Below are 18,660 nucleotides of genomic sequence, written 5' to 3'. Positions count from 1 at the left end.
ACGGAGAACTCCAGCCTCTAGTGCAACGACAGCAGCAGGATGACGCACCAGCGACACGGCACCCTGCACCAGCGCACCAGCGCACCACGCATGCGAGCACGACGCACCTCGCACACGACGAACGGATGGCGATGGCGACGACGGCTACGGCGGCAACTGCGAAAGTATGCGACATGGTTTTGGTTTTTTTTGTTTTTTTTTTTTTGTTCTATTTTTTTTTCTATTTGACACCCATTTTTTATATTTGGTTCTACTTTTTTTTCTGTTTGACACCTATTTTTTATTTTTGGTTTTGCTTTTTTTTTTTCTGTTCAACCTTCTTCTAAATGGCTGAACCATCATCTAATGCTGCAACTGCAACTGCAACAAGGAAAAATAGGACAGACCCTGGTTGGAGATATTGTCATCCACTTGTGGAAGGGGATACAAACACAATTGTTTGTAATTACTGCAGAAAAATCACAAAGGGAGGAATAACTAGAGCCAAAGAACACTTGATTGGGAAGTCGGATAACGTTGCATCTTGCAAGAAAACTCCACCAAATGTAGTCAAAGAGCTGAAGGAATATATGGCTAACAAAAAAAGTGGGACCACTTACAGTAGTTCTGGCAGTGGTAATGTGGCAAATATAAAAGAATTTGAATTTGGTGAACTAATTGGATGTGATTGAAGTGAAGATGAGTTTGTGGACTCTTTGTAATGCTACTGCAAAGACAAAGTGTGGGACTAAAAAAGGACCAATGGACAGATTTTGTAAGAATCCAGAAAATGCAATCAATCGGAGAAAAATGGAGATGTTGAGGCAAATGAACATAAGAGAGTCAATGGATAAGAATGAAGTATTGAAGGTGCATTAATATATTGCCCGCTTTTGGTACCAAGCAGGTTTGTCATTCAACCTCATTAAATTGAAAAGTTTTGAGAATATGGTTGCAGCCATTGGTCAATATGGGCCACATTTTCCCATTCCAAGCTATCATGACATAAAAGTTCCACTCCTGAAGAAGGAAGTTGAATACACTGAAAATTTGATGAAAGGCCACAGGGAGAAATGGGTCAAGTATGGTTGTACTATTATGTCTGATGCATGGACTGATCGAAAACAAAGATGCATCATTAATTTTTTTATTAACTCTCAAGCTGGTATCATGTTTTTGAAGTCTGATGATGGCTCTAATTTTGTAAAGACAGGTGAAAAGCTTTTTGAGTTACTTGATGCTATTGTGGAGGAAGTTGGAGAAAAGAATGTTGTTCAAGTTGTAAATGATACTGGGAGCAACTATGTTTTAGCGAGTAAGTTGTTGGAGGAAAAAAGGAAACATATTTATTGGACTCCTTGTGCAGCTCATTGTATTGATTTGATGCTTGAAGATATTGGGAAGCTTCCCTTGACAAGGAAGACAATTAGAAGGTCAATTAATCTAGTTGGGTTTATCTATGCCCATTCTAGTACCTTGAGCTTGTTGAGAAATTTTTCTAACAAGAGGGGATTTGTGAGACATGCTATTACTAGATTTGCCACTTCTTATCTAACCTTGGAAAGGCTCCACAAAGAGAAAGCCAATATTAGAAAGATGTTTACTTCTGATGAATGGATCTTAAACAAGTTATCTAAGGAGCCTAAGGGGAATGAAGCTGCAAAGGTAGTGCCTATGCCTTCTTTTTGGAATAGTGTGGTTTACACTCTTAAAGTCATGGCTCCACTTGTCAAAGTGCTTCGTCTTGTGGATGGTGAAAGGAAACCAGCCATGGGCTATACTTATGAAGCAATGGACAAGGCAAAAGAAACAATTATCAAGTCTTTCAACAACAATGAAAGCAAGTACAAAGATGTGTTTGCAATCATTGATAAAAGATGGAATTGTCAGCTTCATAGGCCATTACATGCAGTTGCCTACTTCTTAAATCCAGAGTTCTTTTATGGCAACACTGATTTGGAGTTTGATTTTGAGGTCACCAATGGATTATTTGATTGCATTAAGAAGATGGCTCCACAATTTTGTGGAAGCAATGCCTTTAAAAGTTATTTTGATGATGCCAAAGAATTCAAGAATCAAGAGAAAGATTCAAGAGACGTTTCAAGTTTCAAGTTTTCAAGAATCAAGAATCAAGAATAATCAAGAACAAGATTCAAGAATCAAGAGAAGACTTAATCAAGATAAGTATGAAAAGGTTTTTTCAAAAACTGAGTAGCACATGGATTTTTCTCAAAACATGTTTACCAAAGAGTTTTTACTCTCTGGTAATCGATTACCAGATTGTTGTAATCGATTACCAGTAGCAAAATGGATTTGAAAAAGTTTTCAAATGAATTTACAACGTTCCAATTGATTTCAAAAAAGTTGTAATCGATTACAATGTTTTGGTAATCGATTACCAGTACCTTTGAACGTTGAAATTCAAATTCAAATGTGAATAGTCACATCCTTTCACTAAAAGCTTTTTGTAATCGATTACACTGATTTGGTAATCGATTACCAGTGGTTGTTTCTGAATAAATCAAAAGATGTAACTCTTCAAATGGTTTTTGACTTTTTCAAATTGGTTTTAAGTTTTTCTAAAAGTTATAACTCTTCAAAATGGTTCTCTTGACCAGACATGAAGAGTCTATAAAAGCAAGGCTTTGTTTTGTATTTTCAATCAATCTTTCTAAGCAATCTTTCTATCAATTCATCTCAATCATTTCTTTCAATCATCTTTCAATATTTTCTTTCATCTCTTTCAACAATTGTTCTGTTTCATCTTCTCTTCATCTTTCTAAAAGTTTTTGTTCAAAACTTTCTCTTCCAAGAAAAGTTCGTTGTTCAAAAACTTGTGTTATTCATCTTTTTCATTCCCTTCTCCCTTTGCCAAAAAGAATTCGCCAAGGACTAACCGCCTGAATTCTTTTTGTGTCTCTCTTCTCCCTTTTCCAAAAGAACAAAGGACTAACCGCCTGAGTTCTTTTTTTTGTCTCTCTTCTCCCTTTTCCAAAAGAACGAAAAACTAACCGCCTGAATTCTTTTGTGTCTCCTTTCTCCCTTGTCAAAGAATTCAAAACGACACAGTCTGAGAATTCTTTTGATTCTTCCTAGTCCCTAATACAAAAGTGTTCAAAGGACTAACCGCCTGAGAATTCTTTTGTATCCCCATTCACAAAGTATCAAAGGTTTAACAGCCTGAGATCTTTGTCTCAACACATTGGAGGGTACATCCTTTGTGGTACAAGTAGAGGGTACATCTACTTGGGTTTGACTGAGAACAAGAGAGGGTACATCTCTTGTGGATCAGTTCTAGTGGAGGGTACATCCACTAGGTTCAAAGAGAACAAGGGAGGGTACATCCCTTGTGGATCTTTGCTTGTAAATGGATTTTTACAAGGTTGAAAGAAATCTCAAGGACCGCAGGTCGCTTGGGAACTAGATATAGGCACGGGTTGTTGCCGAACCAATATAAAAACTCTTGTGTGTTTGTTTCCTTCTTCCCTACTCTTTTACTTTCCATTGTGCATTTAATTTCCGCTTTTACTTTCTGTTAAGATTCTCTTCTACTCCTCATTCTCTTAACAATTTAGTAAAAGTCTTAAAAGAGTAATTTTTTAATTGGTAAAGGTTTAGGAATAATTAATTCAACCCCCCCCCTTCTTAATTATTCTGAGGCCACTCGATCCAACAAATTTGATGTGCAATAGAAAATTCTAACTGAGTTGCATCTTTACAAGATTGTTGCTGAACACTCTGGTTCTGACTTTGCAATGGCTCAAAAGAAAACCCATTCTCCTACTAAGAAACTTTTACCAAATGAAAAATACAAATACTATACTATTTTTTATGTATTAATGTTATAATTCAGAATTCTAAGTTATGCTCTTGGTTGGTATTGTAGCATATTGGTGACGAATGTTTGGGTCACAAACTCCAAATTTGCAGAAGCTAGCTATTAAAATTTTGAGTTTGACTTGCAGTGCTTCAGGATGTGAAAGAAATTGGAGTGTATTTGAGCAAGTAATTGTGACAAAACTCTAACTATGCTTTTTAATTTTTATTTAATTTTGATGGTCATGTTTTATTTGGAGTGTATTTGAGATTGAGATCAACATTTATTTGTTATGTTGTAGATTCATTCCAAAAAAAGAAATAGGCTTGAGCACAAGAGGTTGCATGATTTGGTGTTTGTCAAATACAACCAACAATTGAAGCAAAGATATAATGCAAGAGATGAAATTGATCCAATTTCTCTTAATGATATTGATGTGTGCAATGAATGGCTCGTGGGAGAGATGGATGAAGATGATGATAATGATGTTGTAAATGATTTGGTATTTGAAGATGATGATGCACTAAATTGGGCAACTATGTATGAGGCTTCGGGGGTTGGAGAGTGTAGGATGTATACTAGGTGGAAAAAAAGGGAAAGAAAGCAACCAACAAGTGCTGCTATTAGTCCTACTACTATTGCTGCCCACACTTCTAAAAAGCGGGCAATGGTTGTTGGATCTTCATCAAGGTAGGAAAAATAGTCCAAGAAAATGATGAGGATCTAGAGTTTGAGGAGGATATTGAACTTGAATCTGAAGAAGAAGAAATCATGGTTAATTTTGAGGCGTCTGATGGAGAAGAGGGAGAGGGAGATGCTCCACTACCTTATGACAACAACGAAGATAATTATGTTGGGATTGGAGAAGATGATTAGAGCCTCAACCTTTACTTTGCACTTTGCATTATGCTTTTATCCTTTTGTAATTTTGAACTCTTGAATGAGTTTATTTGGTGTTGGTACTTGGTTATTGTGTGAACTCATGAAACTTTTTTAGTTTATTTGAATGCAATCCATTGTTTTTTTAATTTTTTATTTATATTTATTTTTATCTATTGTTTTGTTAATATTTATGTGTGTGTGTGTGTGTGTATTTGTCTGCCATTTTCCGTTACATCATCCGCCATATTTTTATGGCGGATTTTTGGCTTTCTGCCATGAACCGCCATCCGCCATTAACAACATTGGTCCCTACAGCCATGGAAGCTAATAGGGGCCACAACCTAGCTATGCGTGGGCTAGCTTATGTTCTACTTGAACCATTGTTGAAAGGGGTTTAATGTGGAAGGTTGGAAATGGTATGAACATCAAGGCTTGGTATGATAGGTGGATGCTTAATAGATTAATTTGATCTCAAAGTGTCAAGGCAACTTCAAAATGCTTCCTGGTTATTCCTCTTACTTGGGGGCCTCATCAAGACACCTCGATCTAGAGTTTTTCTGAAGATGGTCGATACTCTATCAAGTCAGGATACCACCTGGCCATGAAGTCCCACTGGTAAATGCTTCCTCCACAAGTGCCATTTGGGGAGATTTTTGGAAGTTGTGGTCTGTTAGAGATTCCCCCAAATGCTCAAATCTAATATGGAGAATTTGCAAGAATATAGTGCCTGTTCGAAAAAATACGCAGATAAAGATGCATCTTGTGGATTGAATTTGCCCATGTTATAGGGAGGAGGAGGAAATCATTGAGCACTGCTTCCTCATATGCCAATAGGTTAAGGAAGTCTAGTTTACTTGCCAATTGGGTGAAAGAGTGGTGGATTAGCCAATGCTCATTCGATCAATGCTTAACTAAGTGTTTTGAGGTTGGAGATGATAGATTCTTGCAAGTTGCAACAAGTATATGGCCTCTTATGGTCTATTTTGGAAGAAGCATAATTTTTGGACTTTTGAACAAAAGCAGACCCCTATCCTAATAGCCATAGACAGATCGTTTTGGGTTATTCCCGTTTCTCAAGAGAGACAAGGGCATGACAACATGACCCATCCCATTCAATGGACCCCTCCTTCTGCCCAGCAGAGATTTAAAGTCAATTTTGATGCTTGCTTTGATCAGGGTAGGCCAACTTGCTTTGGCATGGTATTTAGAGACTGTGAGGGTCATGTTCTTGCCTCAGCTTTAAAGCTCATACCTCAATGCATATCTCCTAAGATGGCAGATATTCTTTGTATGAAATAGGCCTTGAAAACTGCTAAGGACTTGTTATTGGATTTTGTAGTGGAAACTGATCGCCTTCAGTTAGCCCAAGCCTGGTCCCCCCTACCCCCGTCAAAGGCTTTTTTAGCTATTTTGTTAATGTTCTGCGTGAGTGCAGATCCCTCTCTAGGGATATTGGTCACTTTGATGTTCTCTTTGTAAAAAGGCAAGGTAATCATGTAGATGATGCCTTAGCCCATCTAGCTTTATCTTCCATTGAAAATGTTTGGGTTCAAGAGGACTAATCCTTTCGGATGTAACCTTTTTGCCTGTGGTTAATTGATGAAAGATTTTAACGTCAAAAAAAAAAAGCACATGGTGGTTAGAGGATGGAGCTTTTCACTATAAAATATTCTCAGCTTAAATGCAATGAGAACAGAACATACACGATTTTTGTAAGGAGTAAAGATTGATCAAGAAAAACCTTGTTAGAACCTAAGAGGCATGGTTGACCCAATACTAGCTTGCATGGCTAATGAAGAAAGTCAATCCAAAAGGCAAGTTCTAAATTTTAAATTAGTTTTCCTTCAATGCTCTACAAATCCCTCCTTAATAACACATTTGTGTCCACTAAATCTACAGAATCTTTGCCAATCAAGCAAATACTTGAGGAAGAGGAAGTTAAAAGGCGGAAGAAGATCGAGATAAAGATTTTTAATTTTGATGGTTCTCAAAGGCCTAAAAAGTTGTGTCAAGGATTTTAAGTGTTAAAGGATTTAAGTGAAGAACAGTGCTTTGCAAAAAAAAAAAAAAATCGAAGAACAGTTGCTTGCTCTAGTTTAAAGAGAAGATGAATAGAGTAAGCAAATAAGCATCATGGAAAGGAAACTTCAAAGAGATTATTCCAGACAACATTTCCTCCCCCTCACATTGACCCCACCAGATTGTCTTAACTATTTAGTGACTAGATGCTGAATTTATTTGACATCACAAAAGGAATATGCATATATATTGCACTTTTCCGTAATGATGATTAAAAAAAACGGAGGTACACTACAAATGTGGGAGTATGGGTTTTGGAGCCTCAAATTCTTGCGAAATAGGGACAAAAATTAATGAATGTTTATATGTTGTTGATGTATTTTGAAGGTGACAGACAAGAACTAAATCTAGTATCATATCATGAGGATAGAGACAAGATTAGTTTTTTTTTTTATTTTTACTTGGGGCTAAGTTTGATTTAAGCTAAGAGAAGAATGAACAAAGCTATTTTGTACTTTGTTAAACTTAACTGTTGCAATAAATGCAAAAGGAAAAGTTTAATATATGAACTGATCCCTTGTGTTCCAAGGCTCTCCAATTTGCCTCTTAACCTCACTCAAAGTTAAAGCTTAAGTGTCCCTCATTGATGGTACTCTACTACTCTCAATACCAATCAGGGGTCCTCTAGCTTAAGTGTCCCTCATTGATGGTGCCCTCCAATTTGCCTAGAAGCCACCTGCTGAAGGAACCTTCAAAGTGAATGTCAATGGTTAAGTTCCTACTATTCCGAGTCTAGCCAAGCTGCGTGTGGGGGGATTGTCAAGGGGTTTGATGGAAGACATGTGGCTCTTTTTCATATTAAGCTTTTTGGTACCTGTAATGCTATTTGGGTGGAGTTATGGCCTCTCAAAATCGTTATTCAAGTTGCCAGAAACCTTAATCAATTTTTGGTCATTTTTTAAATGGACTCGATAGAAGTAGTTCACATGAATAACAAACAATGGTTCATCCAAGTCTGCTATATATTCTCCAACCTCTCCTGCTGGATATCCGTAGAATGCTTAAGATGGACGATTGGCACCCTTCTCTTGTTCATGCCTACATGGAGGCCAACCGTAGTGCAAACCACCTTGCTAACTTGGGTCATTCTGGGATTTCTTCCCCACTATTCTCGAGTTTCCCCCCTCACTTCGTTTGATCATTGAGGACGAAGCTAGAGGTGTTTCGTTTGTGCGTTGTAGTTTTCGTTTTCGTTTTCCTCATAATAAAAAAATATAATAATATGTTTTTATGAAGTAAGAAAATCAGTTAAATTTAGACACAAAAAGAATGAATATAAAGTTAACAAAATATTAAAAAAATGTTATTTCTAACCGTTAACATTTTTTCAATTAAGAGTCCTGCTCATATTTAGCCTATACTCATAACAAAATACAATAATGGTATTAATTTTTTTTGGGTAATAAAAATTTGTTTTATATTATATTTTAAATAATAATTTTGTTACAAAATTAAGAAAATATTAACTATTTTTAATAATATTATTATTCATTAATATTTCACATAAATATTCGAATAAATTTGCGATTATATTTTTTTATCAAAAACATAACTTTTAGTGTAATTAATAGTTTTATAGAAGTCTATATTACATTAAAAAATAGTATAAAACATTTTTACAGAAAAAATATAAAGGTAAGAAAATATAAAAGATTATTTCGCACCATAATATTTTTCCATTTAAAAAATGATAGTTATATGATTACTTATTACATATTAAAACTTTTAGTTTTACTGAATACTTATTAAAACTAATTATAAGTTAATCAACTAAATCTATTTTTACTTAAAAATCCTATGAAATTATTTTTGCCTAGAAATCATATAAAATCATTATATATAATTTCATAAATAAATATTCTGTTAATTAATATTCAGATTATGATGTTGAAATTTTATACTAAAAATTAACTTAAATCTAATTTGTTAATATATTTACTGCACAATGATATTTTGAATTTATTTATAATAACTTCATATACAATTTTTTAACTAATCAATACAAACCCCTTTCATGGATCAAAATTTGGTATCCCAAAAAGATGGAAAATTCAAAGAAAAATTGTAGAAGAAAGGAAAAAGTTGATTGGTCCAAGAAATGAAAGAAAACAACACCATAATCTCTAGAAATTAATAAGTTCAAGACGATTCATAAAAAAGATGAGAAATTTTTTTATAAGAATATAAGATTTCTCACAAAAGCTAAGAGACAACAATGCTCTCACTTAACCAAAATAAGCTAACACAAATTTTATCTAAATCTCCCTGTCCTTACAATGAGTTAACACAACTCCTGCTTGGATTTTACTTCCTGCACCTTCCTTTTTGCTTCCTACACCACCAATGAATAAAACTACCATTTACCTTCTTCACCAACACCCCCATGCCAGAGAAGCTTCACTATGCCTGTTCCGTTGCCGCTGCGTTCGAGGGCTATGATAGCAAACCCTAAATCTCGAAACTCCAATCACCATCACTAACACTAAACCCTCAATCACCATCACCAACACAACAACTACAATGAACAAAAAATAAAAGAAAGAAAATCCCAAGCCATGTGACAACAATTGGCCAAAGCCCCGCGATTTGAATCCAACCATAGCTATTCTTGAACAAGATATTCTTCTGGAATAGGGGTGCCTAAAAAGGGATATTTTTGTCTGTTAAAGTCTTTTTTGAGAGGTACAAGAAGCAAAAGGAGAGTACAGAAAGTTAAAACAACTCCTATTTATATTTCTACTGACCAATTAGACCCGAGGTCGAATAGGCTAGCCTAAGGCCCAAAGGCCCAAAAGCAACTAACTAAAGTAAGGATTTTGCTATTTACTAAGAACAGTGCGTATTTACTCCAGTATGAAAATAATAATTGTAATTTTAAATGGACTAAAGTTGAAAAAGTACAAACTTAAAGGACTAACAATGAAAAAAAACTGCAAGAATAAAAAAAAAAAACACAAACTTATATAGACAAAAAATGAGCAAAATAACTTGTAAGTGTCAATGTTGAAAAAGCACAAACCAACGACAACTAAATTCATTTTAAGCCTTTTATATTTTTATCACCAAATATACCCTTTTAAACAGTATTTTTACACTCCCATTTTGTTATTCTTTAAAATATTATTTTGATCTTATCTTTACTAATCTTATTCCATAAATCTCTTCATATTTACTAAATTAGGTTTCAACTTCTTAGTTTAAATCCCGATTTAATTATTCAGTTTAGATATCCACGAGAATACTTGTATCAAAAAGTTTCATGTATAGACTCATTTCAATATAAGAACAACAATTTCATTCTAGTTGCATTGGCAAGATTTCTTATTTAAAAATTGAAGTGGTTCACAAGGTCAATAGAAAGAGGTTGAATAATGACACTTGATTAACTATGACTAAGCATGACGACAAGACGGGTCTATGACAAGATTAACTATCATCGTCAGGGCGGGGTTGATTCGGGTATATAAAAGACGAGGAAAAAAAAGGAAATTTAGCCTTATTCCCATTGAATTTTATCATGTTTGGAAAAATCCATGAGAACCCATCTCATGTTTTTTTATAAATTTATTTATTCATATATTTTAAATAAATCATGATTATTAACTATATTTTAATTCAAACAATACATAAAAATTAATAAAGAATAAATAACATAAGAATATTTAAGAATTAAATTATATTTTTAAGTTAAATGTATAATTTTTAATTTTTAATTTAATTAGTATTATAATATTGTTTATCTAAATATTAAAATAATTATTCTATATTTTTAACAATGATAAATAAAATATGAAAATAATTAGATAATTAATTATTACATATAATATATATAATAATAGAATTATGTATAAATGTATAATTATATAACTAATAATTATAAATATATACATAGCGGGACAAAGAGTGACATAGGCAAACCTAAATTCATTTTTTCAAATTGCGGTAAATTTGAACCCGACTCCAACCTCCATTAAAATAGATTTTTCTCGTCTCAAAGTATGGACAAAATCAAACATAGGAATCCACAAATTTACTTTTTATTTTTTTTATTTTCATGCCTAATTATGATCACACAAATAAAAGCTAGAATTTTTTTTCTGAAGTTTTTGGTTTGGATATCATAAGTTAATTAGTAGGAAATAAATCCACTTTCATACTTCTCAAATCAGTTTTCAATAGTTAAGGGGGAAAAAATTAACACATGATATTTAAAAGAGGCATGCTGCCGTAACATTAAAGTTAAAACGTTAAAAGTAAAAAGTTGAAATTTCTGTATGTAGATATAAAGTTAAAGGAGTGCAAAATTAGTAATAGATATCAAAAGAAAAAATGTAACAATAAATTTAAGTGTATAACACTTCCAAGTCCTTCAATTAGTGAGTTGACCATGTTTAGTTGCTCAATGATGAATATTAGGATTAAGGAGGGAGACATTTATTCTTTAGATGTAGGTGGTAAGGGGTTTCCATTTTTGTAGTGGATAGTTGTTGGAATGTATTTAATTTCGTCTTTGTTTGCACTAGTTCATTCTTACACTTGATTTGATGATAATCACATGATTGTTAATTACATCATTCAATTTTAATTACTATATCATTAAAAAAATTCTTATGCAATCACAACTTAAAAGATTTTATTTTAACTTTTTATGACAAGAGAATGAATATATATATATATATATATATATATATATATATATATATTAAGTAATTTTTTATATGATAAATAATGTTTTTTTAACTAATTGTCGAACTAGACTCACGCTTATTGGCTTATTGGAGGGGAGTTGGATAATTTGTATGAATGGTTCAAATTTTGTTAATCATAATTTTTTTTCAAATCTTGTTGTAACTATTTCTTTATATAAAAAAACTTTTTCAAATAAAAATATAGCAAAAGTAAAATTTTAAATATTTATTAACTAATGTTTCAATAATAAATTTTAATTTTCATTAAATGTTATTAACAACAGTCAATATATAATACTAATCATAACTAATTTCTCTAAAAAAGAAAAAATAATCATCAATAATTAGTTTTTCTTACACCATACTATTGGGACGAAATTAATTGTCTCTTGTTATCATTTCATTAAGAAACACAAATTATTATTATTAGTTGTGTTAATCATAATTGGTGTCTTTTAATAGTACATATAATTTTTACAAAAAAAAAATATTAAATTTAATTAAAATGGAATGCATTTATATATTATGATGTAGGACTTATTTTTTGACAATAGTATTATTTTCCTTCTTTCACGTAGATAAATTAACCTCTATATTTATATTATATATATGTTCACACAAAAAATCTCATTTATATATATTAAAAATTAAAAAAATTTCCTTTTATATTAACTTTTTTTAAAAATTTTTGTTACTTTAAAAGTTTCTATACTAATTTTTTTATCTCAAAATTTAGCTATTTATGTTCCTAAATTAGTTTTGTACACACACATAAAAACCAGAAAATGGAAAGTTTGGATTTTAGTCATTTGATAATTATTATAAGGAACATTTATATATTGGGGAAATACTGATTAAGAAGATATATTGGGGAAATAAGAATTGAGTTGACTCGGGCGAGTGGTGCACTCGTTTGCTTTTTAATTAGGTCACACAGGGTTGGGGTTTTTTTAAGGTTTAAAAATCCTTGTTTGACTCAAAAGCTGGGAAGGGTGGAGAAGAAGGTGAAGGGAGGAGTTGAGTAGATCTGAGTGTGAAGCAAAAACCATCCCGAAGTTTTCATCTTTCAATCAAAGGGTCCTCAAAGAATGCTCTGAACCGTCGTTATCTTCTTTTCCTTCTTTTCTAAGTCCCCAATCACTCTCACACAATGCCTCGCCCTTGTTTCGACAAGCTTGTTCTCCCCACCACTCTTCAATCCAGACAACTGGTACGCCATTTCTCTCTCTCTCTCTCGTTCAAGTGTTTCTTTTTTCATTTTTTGTGTGTGGAATTGGCTATGTTTTGCTCTTGATTTTTTTTTATTTGGGGTTGTTTGTGATGGTTGCAAGGGAAAAGGCTTTCTGGGTCTTTGCCACTTTTTCTGACACCCCCCATGTTTTGATTTTTTGACCATTTGAATTTGTTTTTATTTGGGGGGGGGGGGGGGGGGGGGGGGCGTTGTTCATGGATTTTCTGTTAAGGTTTTATAATTTCTTCAAAAAGTAGGGTTGGACTGAATGTTGGTCCTAGAATTAAAAGTGGGTTTGGTTAGTTTTCTAGTTTATCTTAACACTGCATGCATTAGATATAATTGTTGCAATTTTCTTGGTTTGGTGTACTTAATTGAACAATCTCCCGTATAATTGCTCTGTTGGCTTTTTGCTTTGGAATTGAACTGTGTTGGATGGGGAGTTATTGCTGATTACGCACTCTCGGAGTGATACATGAATTTGACATAACTTGTGGCACAGACATTGAGGATGTGCTTTCAGATTGATTTCATGATGAAATTTATGCTCTTGGGTGTATTCCTCTCTGTAAATTAGAGAACTTGTTGGTCATTTACATTTATATTGCTTTGCCCCACTTTGGTTGTTTAGTGGAAAAAGTAAGGTTTCAACTGAAGGAAATTTTAAGCTTAGTCATCAATCTTGGCGCATAGTGGCTGACGCCAAAACTGCTATAACGGCGTAGCACATAGCAGGATGGCTACTATTGTGATATTTATTTTATGCTCTGATTTTATAATTGTATAATTTATGTTTATGCCATATACGTATAAAAGTTCAAAATTAAATGAACTACTCAAAGTTCATGATTTTATGATATATTCATAATTGACAATAGAAAGTCATAGGTCTAAACCAAAACATACAAGTAAATAACAAAAAAAAGTGAAGAAAATAATATATCATAATCATTAAAGTTTCAAACATTTAATAAAATCCCTAATCAGAGGCATAACAAAGAGGAGTGAAGGGTGGGTGATGCTGGAAATTGCCATAGATGGGTGGCTCTAGTCAGAAACAGAGGTAGCCACAGAACAGACTCAACAGAGAGAAGAGAAAAGGTCTTGAACATTAGTAGAGAAGAAAAGTGTTGGAAAAAACAAGGGTTTAGGGTTTTTTAACCTTCTGTAAAAGTGAAAAAAGTCAACTTTGCCCTAAAAAACCCTCAACATGTGGTTTCAAGGGCCAAAAGGGGGTTTGGTCCAACACGGTAGCAGCACTATAGGGCCATGGAATCCCACTTTTTGGGATGCGAAAGCGGCTGCAATGTCCACGACAGAAACATGTCCCTTGATGGAAGTTTTGTAGTGGTTGGTGGCCATGCTCTGCTGCCAAAGTGTGCTATTAATAACTATGATTTTTGAAATGTCTACTTGATAAATATAAATAAAGTTGGTTTGTTGCTTTAGAATTCTAGTTTCTTCATTGAACACTTGTACTTTTCCTTTGTCACTTGTTCTGGAAGAAAGGAAAGAACAATATGACTGTGCAGAGTTTTTTTCTTTTTCTTTATTTGTTTTCATATATATCCACTCAATTTGGTTTTGATACAATATTTATGTGATTGTGTTTTGAAGGGAGGTTGAACCACTTCTGGTTGAACCTTAGATATTTATGTCATGCAATTATACTAGAAGTTTCGCTAGCATAGTTACTGATTCTTTCTCTAGTGAGATACAAATTTTGGATTGCATTTGCTAGTTTCTCAGTGGTGTGCTTGTTGCTGACAATTTAGAAATGAGTAGTCATTTTTTAAAATACACATCCATTTTCATGTCAGTAAGGTTCTTCCATTCTCAGGAAATCAAGCACCTCCTCTTCCATTCTAGTGTGGTTGTCCTCTAGACCGTAGTTGTCAATCATGTGCGAACACACCGCTATGGCATTGTTGTGGGCACCCCTTCCTTCTCCTAATGTTGTCGCATTGCAGTTTGCTATCAGAGGCCCAAATCGCAAAGCGAATTGTGCCTCTTGTGACAAATAGCAGCCACTCTAGGTGTTTCAGTGCAGGTGGTGTTTCACAGACATTATTGATGGGGGTGGAAGGATAGATGCGATGATTTGGCTGCTCCAAGTCCAACAAAGGCTTTACAATCTGTGCTGTTGCCAGACAGCCTGTAGCCCCTCCCTCTTACTGCCACTGAACTCCCACTCTATCTGCAATCTTTGCCATAGGGAGTTAGGGTTTAATAGACGGGCTGACACATATCTAGCATCTGTTGGGTCCTAGGGAGTTAGGATTTCAGGGGAATTGGTCCATGTGTCCCAAACATTTTTGTTTTGGTTTGTTGGGCCTCAATTTAGTTACAGTTTAGCTTCTCTATTTTTTAATTTTTTTATTTAAAGTATATCATATACTATAATAAACTAAACAATAATATAAATGAAAAACGAACCAAAAAAATTCAGATACTGTTCTTTTAACCAAATTCTCTAGTCTTGTGTTCTCGGCTATTTTCCAATCTTACTATATTCCTCTTTTTAAGTTTTCATAAGTTATGCTTTTTATTTACAAATAAATAGAGACAAATAAATCCATAAATTCTATTCTTTTTGTGCTATGATACTTCCAATATTATCCCATTAATTTGTAAATTGGGTTACTTTTGGTGAATTTTATATGTTTCTAGTTTATTGTTCATCTATTTATCAGTTTTTCTATATTTATTATATTTTGCATTTTTTATATACTTTTTTCATATGAATATATATTTATCATAGCTGTCATGCTTCTACAGTTCTACTATAATACAACATGCCATCCTTCATATTTTTCTGGTGGACTTTTAGCTTGCTTCCATCTGCTATTAATAACTTTGCATACACTTTAAAGTCTCGTTTACTCATAAGATTATTGGTATAACAAAGGTTTACTGAATTGCTTGCAGTGTTGTTAAATAGCGGCCATGGCACCGCTATGGCAGAATGACGTGGCAGATTTTTTGCCAATCACCATAGGCAATTTGTGAAGGAAGGCCCACCATGGCGGCGCCATAAGGCGCAATGGCGTGTTTATATGGTGGAATTTTGGCCTTCTGCCATGTTCCGGTTCCGCCATCCGCCATTGATAACACTGATTGCTTGAGATAAAAGGCTTCAGCAATTCAGCATACTCCATTATATAAAAGATGTATAATCAGTAATAATAGGAAATTAAGAAAATGATGAAACACAGAATAGGACAGCTATACAAATAAGATCAGAATAGTACAGCTCTTAGGTAGATGATAGTCTCCCTAAATAGGATATTCCTTCCACCACACTTCGTGAAGGTAGGGATGATGAGGCCTTTTTTAGGTGATGGAAGGGATGGTCTGCCCATTCATTTTCATTATTAAATGTCCCAATCTTATAGTTAATAACAATATCATAAAGTTGGTGGAAATGAAATCTCCTTTTTTAGTCTTGTATTTTGAGTATTTACTCATATTTGTAACCTAACCTGTATTTTGAATTTCAGAGGATTCCGGATAATTTTCTGAGAAAATATGGGACCCAGCTTTCTACAATTGCTACCCTCACTGTTCCTGATGGTAGTGTTTGGCCCATAGGATTGAAGAAAGCAGACAACAGAATTTGGTTTGTTGATGGTTGGCAAGATTTTGTTCAACGCTACTCCATTGGTGTTGGATACTTTTTGGTGTTCATGTATGAAGGGAATTCATCTTTCATTGTTCATATTTTTAATTTGAGTACGTCTGAGGTAAACTATCAATCGGCCATGAGAAACCATAATGAAGGGTCTTGCTTTGCCAATTATCATCATATTTTTGATGAAATGGAAGATGTAGACTCCCTTGGTTTGTCGGATTTGTCACCTCAGTACCTTACTCCCGGTGCATTGCAAAGCAAGGGTTTTGCTGGATCTGTGGATCAACTGACACCTGGGAAGAGTCATACTCCAGCTTTGCAGAATTTGTTCAATGGTGGATCAAAACTCAATCGCGTAAACTGGGGTGATGGTGGGAGTGCTTTTTCTTTGAAGGATGCGAATTCACAAGGCAATCAGTCAACCAGAGACATAGGTGTTCAGTTTAATGCTGTTGAGTTTAAAAGGTCCACTGAAGAATTGAAATTGCGTTATTCTAATTCTAACGAGGAAGCAGTTAATAAAACCGCAAAAAAGAAGCGGAAATCAGAACCCTGTAAGTTCTTATTTTTATTCAAGTTTTCTCTGTCTGGAAATGTAAAAGATGACATTTTCCTTCTTATTACTAATACAATGTGTGGAACTATAGATGGCGAGGAACCTTCTGGTGAAAATGAAGAGGAGGCAGAAATGCGCTATAGGTTTTATGAAAGTGCATCTGCAAGGAAACGAACCGTGACGGCAGAAGAAAGAGAAAGGGCAATTAATGCATCAAAAACATTTGAACCGACTAATCCTTTCTGCCGAGTTGTCCTGCGACCCTCCTATTTGTATAGGGGATGCATAATGGTGAAATGTTTTTCAATTTGATATTTATCATCATTCTTCTTCAACATGTCATCTTGCATACTTAACTCATGTTTCTCTGTTTTCCAGTATCTGCCTTCCACCTTTGCTGAAAAGAATTTGAATGGGGTTTCGGGATTCATCAAACTTCAGCTGTCCAATGGTAGACAGTGGTCCGTTCGCTGCCTCTATAGGGGAGGTCGAGCCAAGTTAAGCCAAGGATGGTTTGAATTCACAGTGGAGAACAATTTAGGAGAAGGTGATGTCTGTGTGTTTGAGCTCCTTAGAATGAAGGAAGTTGTGCTGCAAGTTACGGTGTTTCGCGTAACCGAGGATGCAGGGTTGTTGAACCAGCTTCCTATGCAACAGCAGCAGCAGAGCCCAAACATCAGCCACACTAAACTCTTGAACCCTCACTTGCAGCATCGCATCAGTACAACCAAATTGATTAGAAATTAGCAAGGAGATTTAATTTCTGATAGCAAAACTGTGTCCATTTAGCCCTGGATTCTGAGTGATCTGTTGTTCATCTAATTTCTTCACTTGGAACTTTGATGCTTTACATGTTCATAAACATATGAACTTAGTTATTGTAGTTTTGATACAAATTTCTTTTGTTTTTGACTTGGGTTGTAAATAGATTGTTAAATCAGCTGATCATAAACTGAGTCGAAATGTTTGTGCCATTGCTGTGTTTTGGTTTAATAAGTTATATTTGTTTGTAGCTTCACCTGCATGAGTATGATGGTTTCTTCTGATTGCTGAATTTTTTTAATCTGATCTGACATTTAATATTATGTTTGGGGAGAATTGTAATATGATATGGATATTATTAGGTAACATGGATGATAGCTTTCTTCATTTTATGTTCATATTTTTCATCTGTAACAATAGATCTTGAAACATGATGTAGATGAGCATTTTTTTTTTATTCTCAACTGAAATTAACATCCCTAATTTTCATTTTTTTTTAATCTTTGTGCAAGAAAAAAGTGGTTCATCCTTATATTTCTTGTTCTGTTTTCTAAGTGGCCTTAGACATCTACATTCAGGCGTTTTCTTCTTGCACCCATCCTTTTATTTTTACACCCAGCAGATTTTTGACAATTCCAACATTATCCTTACCATTAATCCATACGGATTGTCAATCCAAAAGGGTCTATACATCTATGAATTGTTAAAAATGTTTTACAAAATAATTTAAAATTAATGATTTACACAGGTATCAAACTTGTGACTTTTATATTATTATGACAACACTCAAATTAATTGAGTTAATAAGTTAATTATATTAAAAAATAATTAATGTTGTTATATATAACATTAAAATTTTTAATTTATATTTAATACACAGAAGTCTACATAATAAATTTTGTAACAATTAATTTTTATCTAATAATATATTTTTTGATAGATATATTAATTTTGGGCTTGAGTGGTTGTCAATGACTGAGGAACTATTCGCAGGTAGGGGTGTTCACGGGTATGGGTCACGCATGAACCCGAACT

The 18,660-nt window shown here is 33.9% G+C and overlaps 2 protein-coding genes across 2 annotated transcripts; both read left to right on the top strand.

The window, feature by feature from the left end:
* The first annotated feature begins 927 nt into the window (after positions 1 to 927).
* LOC114420524 lies at positions 928 to 4,672 on the top strand. The gene is made up of 3 exons (XM_028386396.1): positions 928 to 1,953; positions 4,179 to 4,352; positions 4,487 to 4,672. Exons 1-3 carry the CDS (start codon positions 928 to 930, stop codon positions 4,670 to 4,672), a joined length of 1,386 nt encoding a protein of 461 aa, XP_028242197.1.
* A 7,716-nt stretch (positions 4,673 to 12,388) lies between these two features.
* On the top strand, positions 12,389 to 17,881 carry LOC114419200 (B3 domain-containing transcription factor VRN1-like). The gene is made up of 4 exons (XM_028384847.1): positions 12,389 to 12,655; positions 16,177 to 16,861; positions 16,955 to 17,154; positions 17,242 to 17,881. Exons 1-4 carry the CDS (start codon positions 12,596 to 12,598, stop codon positions 17,608 to 17,610), a joined length of 1,314 nt encoding a protein of 437 aa, XP_028240648.1. The 5' UTR covers positions 12,389 to 12,595; the 3' UTR covers positions 17,611 to 17,881.
* The last annotated feature ends 779 nt before the right edge of the window (positions 17,882 to 18,660 follow it).

The sequence above is a fragment of the Glycine soja genome, chromosome 7 (genome assembly GCF_004193775.1).
Source record: "Glycine soja cultivar W05 chromosome 7, ASM419377v2, whole genome shotgun sequence".
Classification (NCBI taxonomy): domain Eukaryota; kingdom Viridiplantae; phylum Streptophyta; class Magnoliopsida; order Fabales; family Fabaceae; genus Glycine; species Glycine soja.
Note: the sequence above shows the minus strand (reverse complement) of the source record. Positions and strands in the feature narration are given on the sequence as shown.

Bases quoted from the DNA above. Each gene is read 5' to 3' on its own strand.
- LOC114420524 (XM_028386396.1), top strand. From the start codon at position 928: ATGGTTGCAGCCATTGGTCAATATGGGCCACATTTTCCCATTCCAAGC. The intron at 1,954-4,178 runs GTCACCAATGGA...CAACAATTGAAG, and splicing joins ATTTGGAGTTTGATTTTGAG to CAAAGATATAATGCAAGAGA. The intron at 4,353-4,486 runs GTTGGAGAGTGT...ATCTTCATCAAG, and splicing joins CTATGTATGAGGCTTCGGGG to GTAGGAAAAATAGTCCAAGA.
- LOC114419200 (XM_028384847.1), top strand. From the start codon at position 12,596: ATGCCTCGCCCTTGTTTCGACAAGCTTGTTCTCCCCACCACTCTTCAA. The intron at 12,656-16,176 runs GTACGCCATTTC...TTTGAATTTCAG, and splicing joins CTCTTCAATCCAGACAACTG to AGGATTCCGGATAATTTTCT. The intron at 17,155-17,241 runs GTGAAATGTTTT...TCTGTTTTCCAG, and splicing joins TGTATAGGGGATGCATAATG to TATCTGCCTTCCACCTTTGC.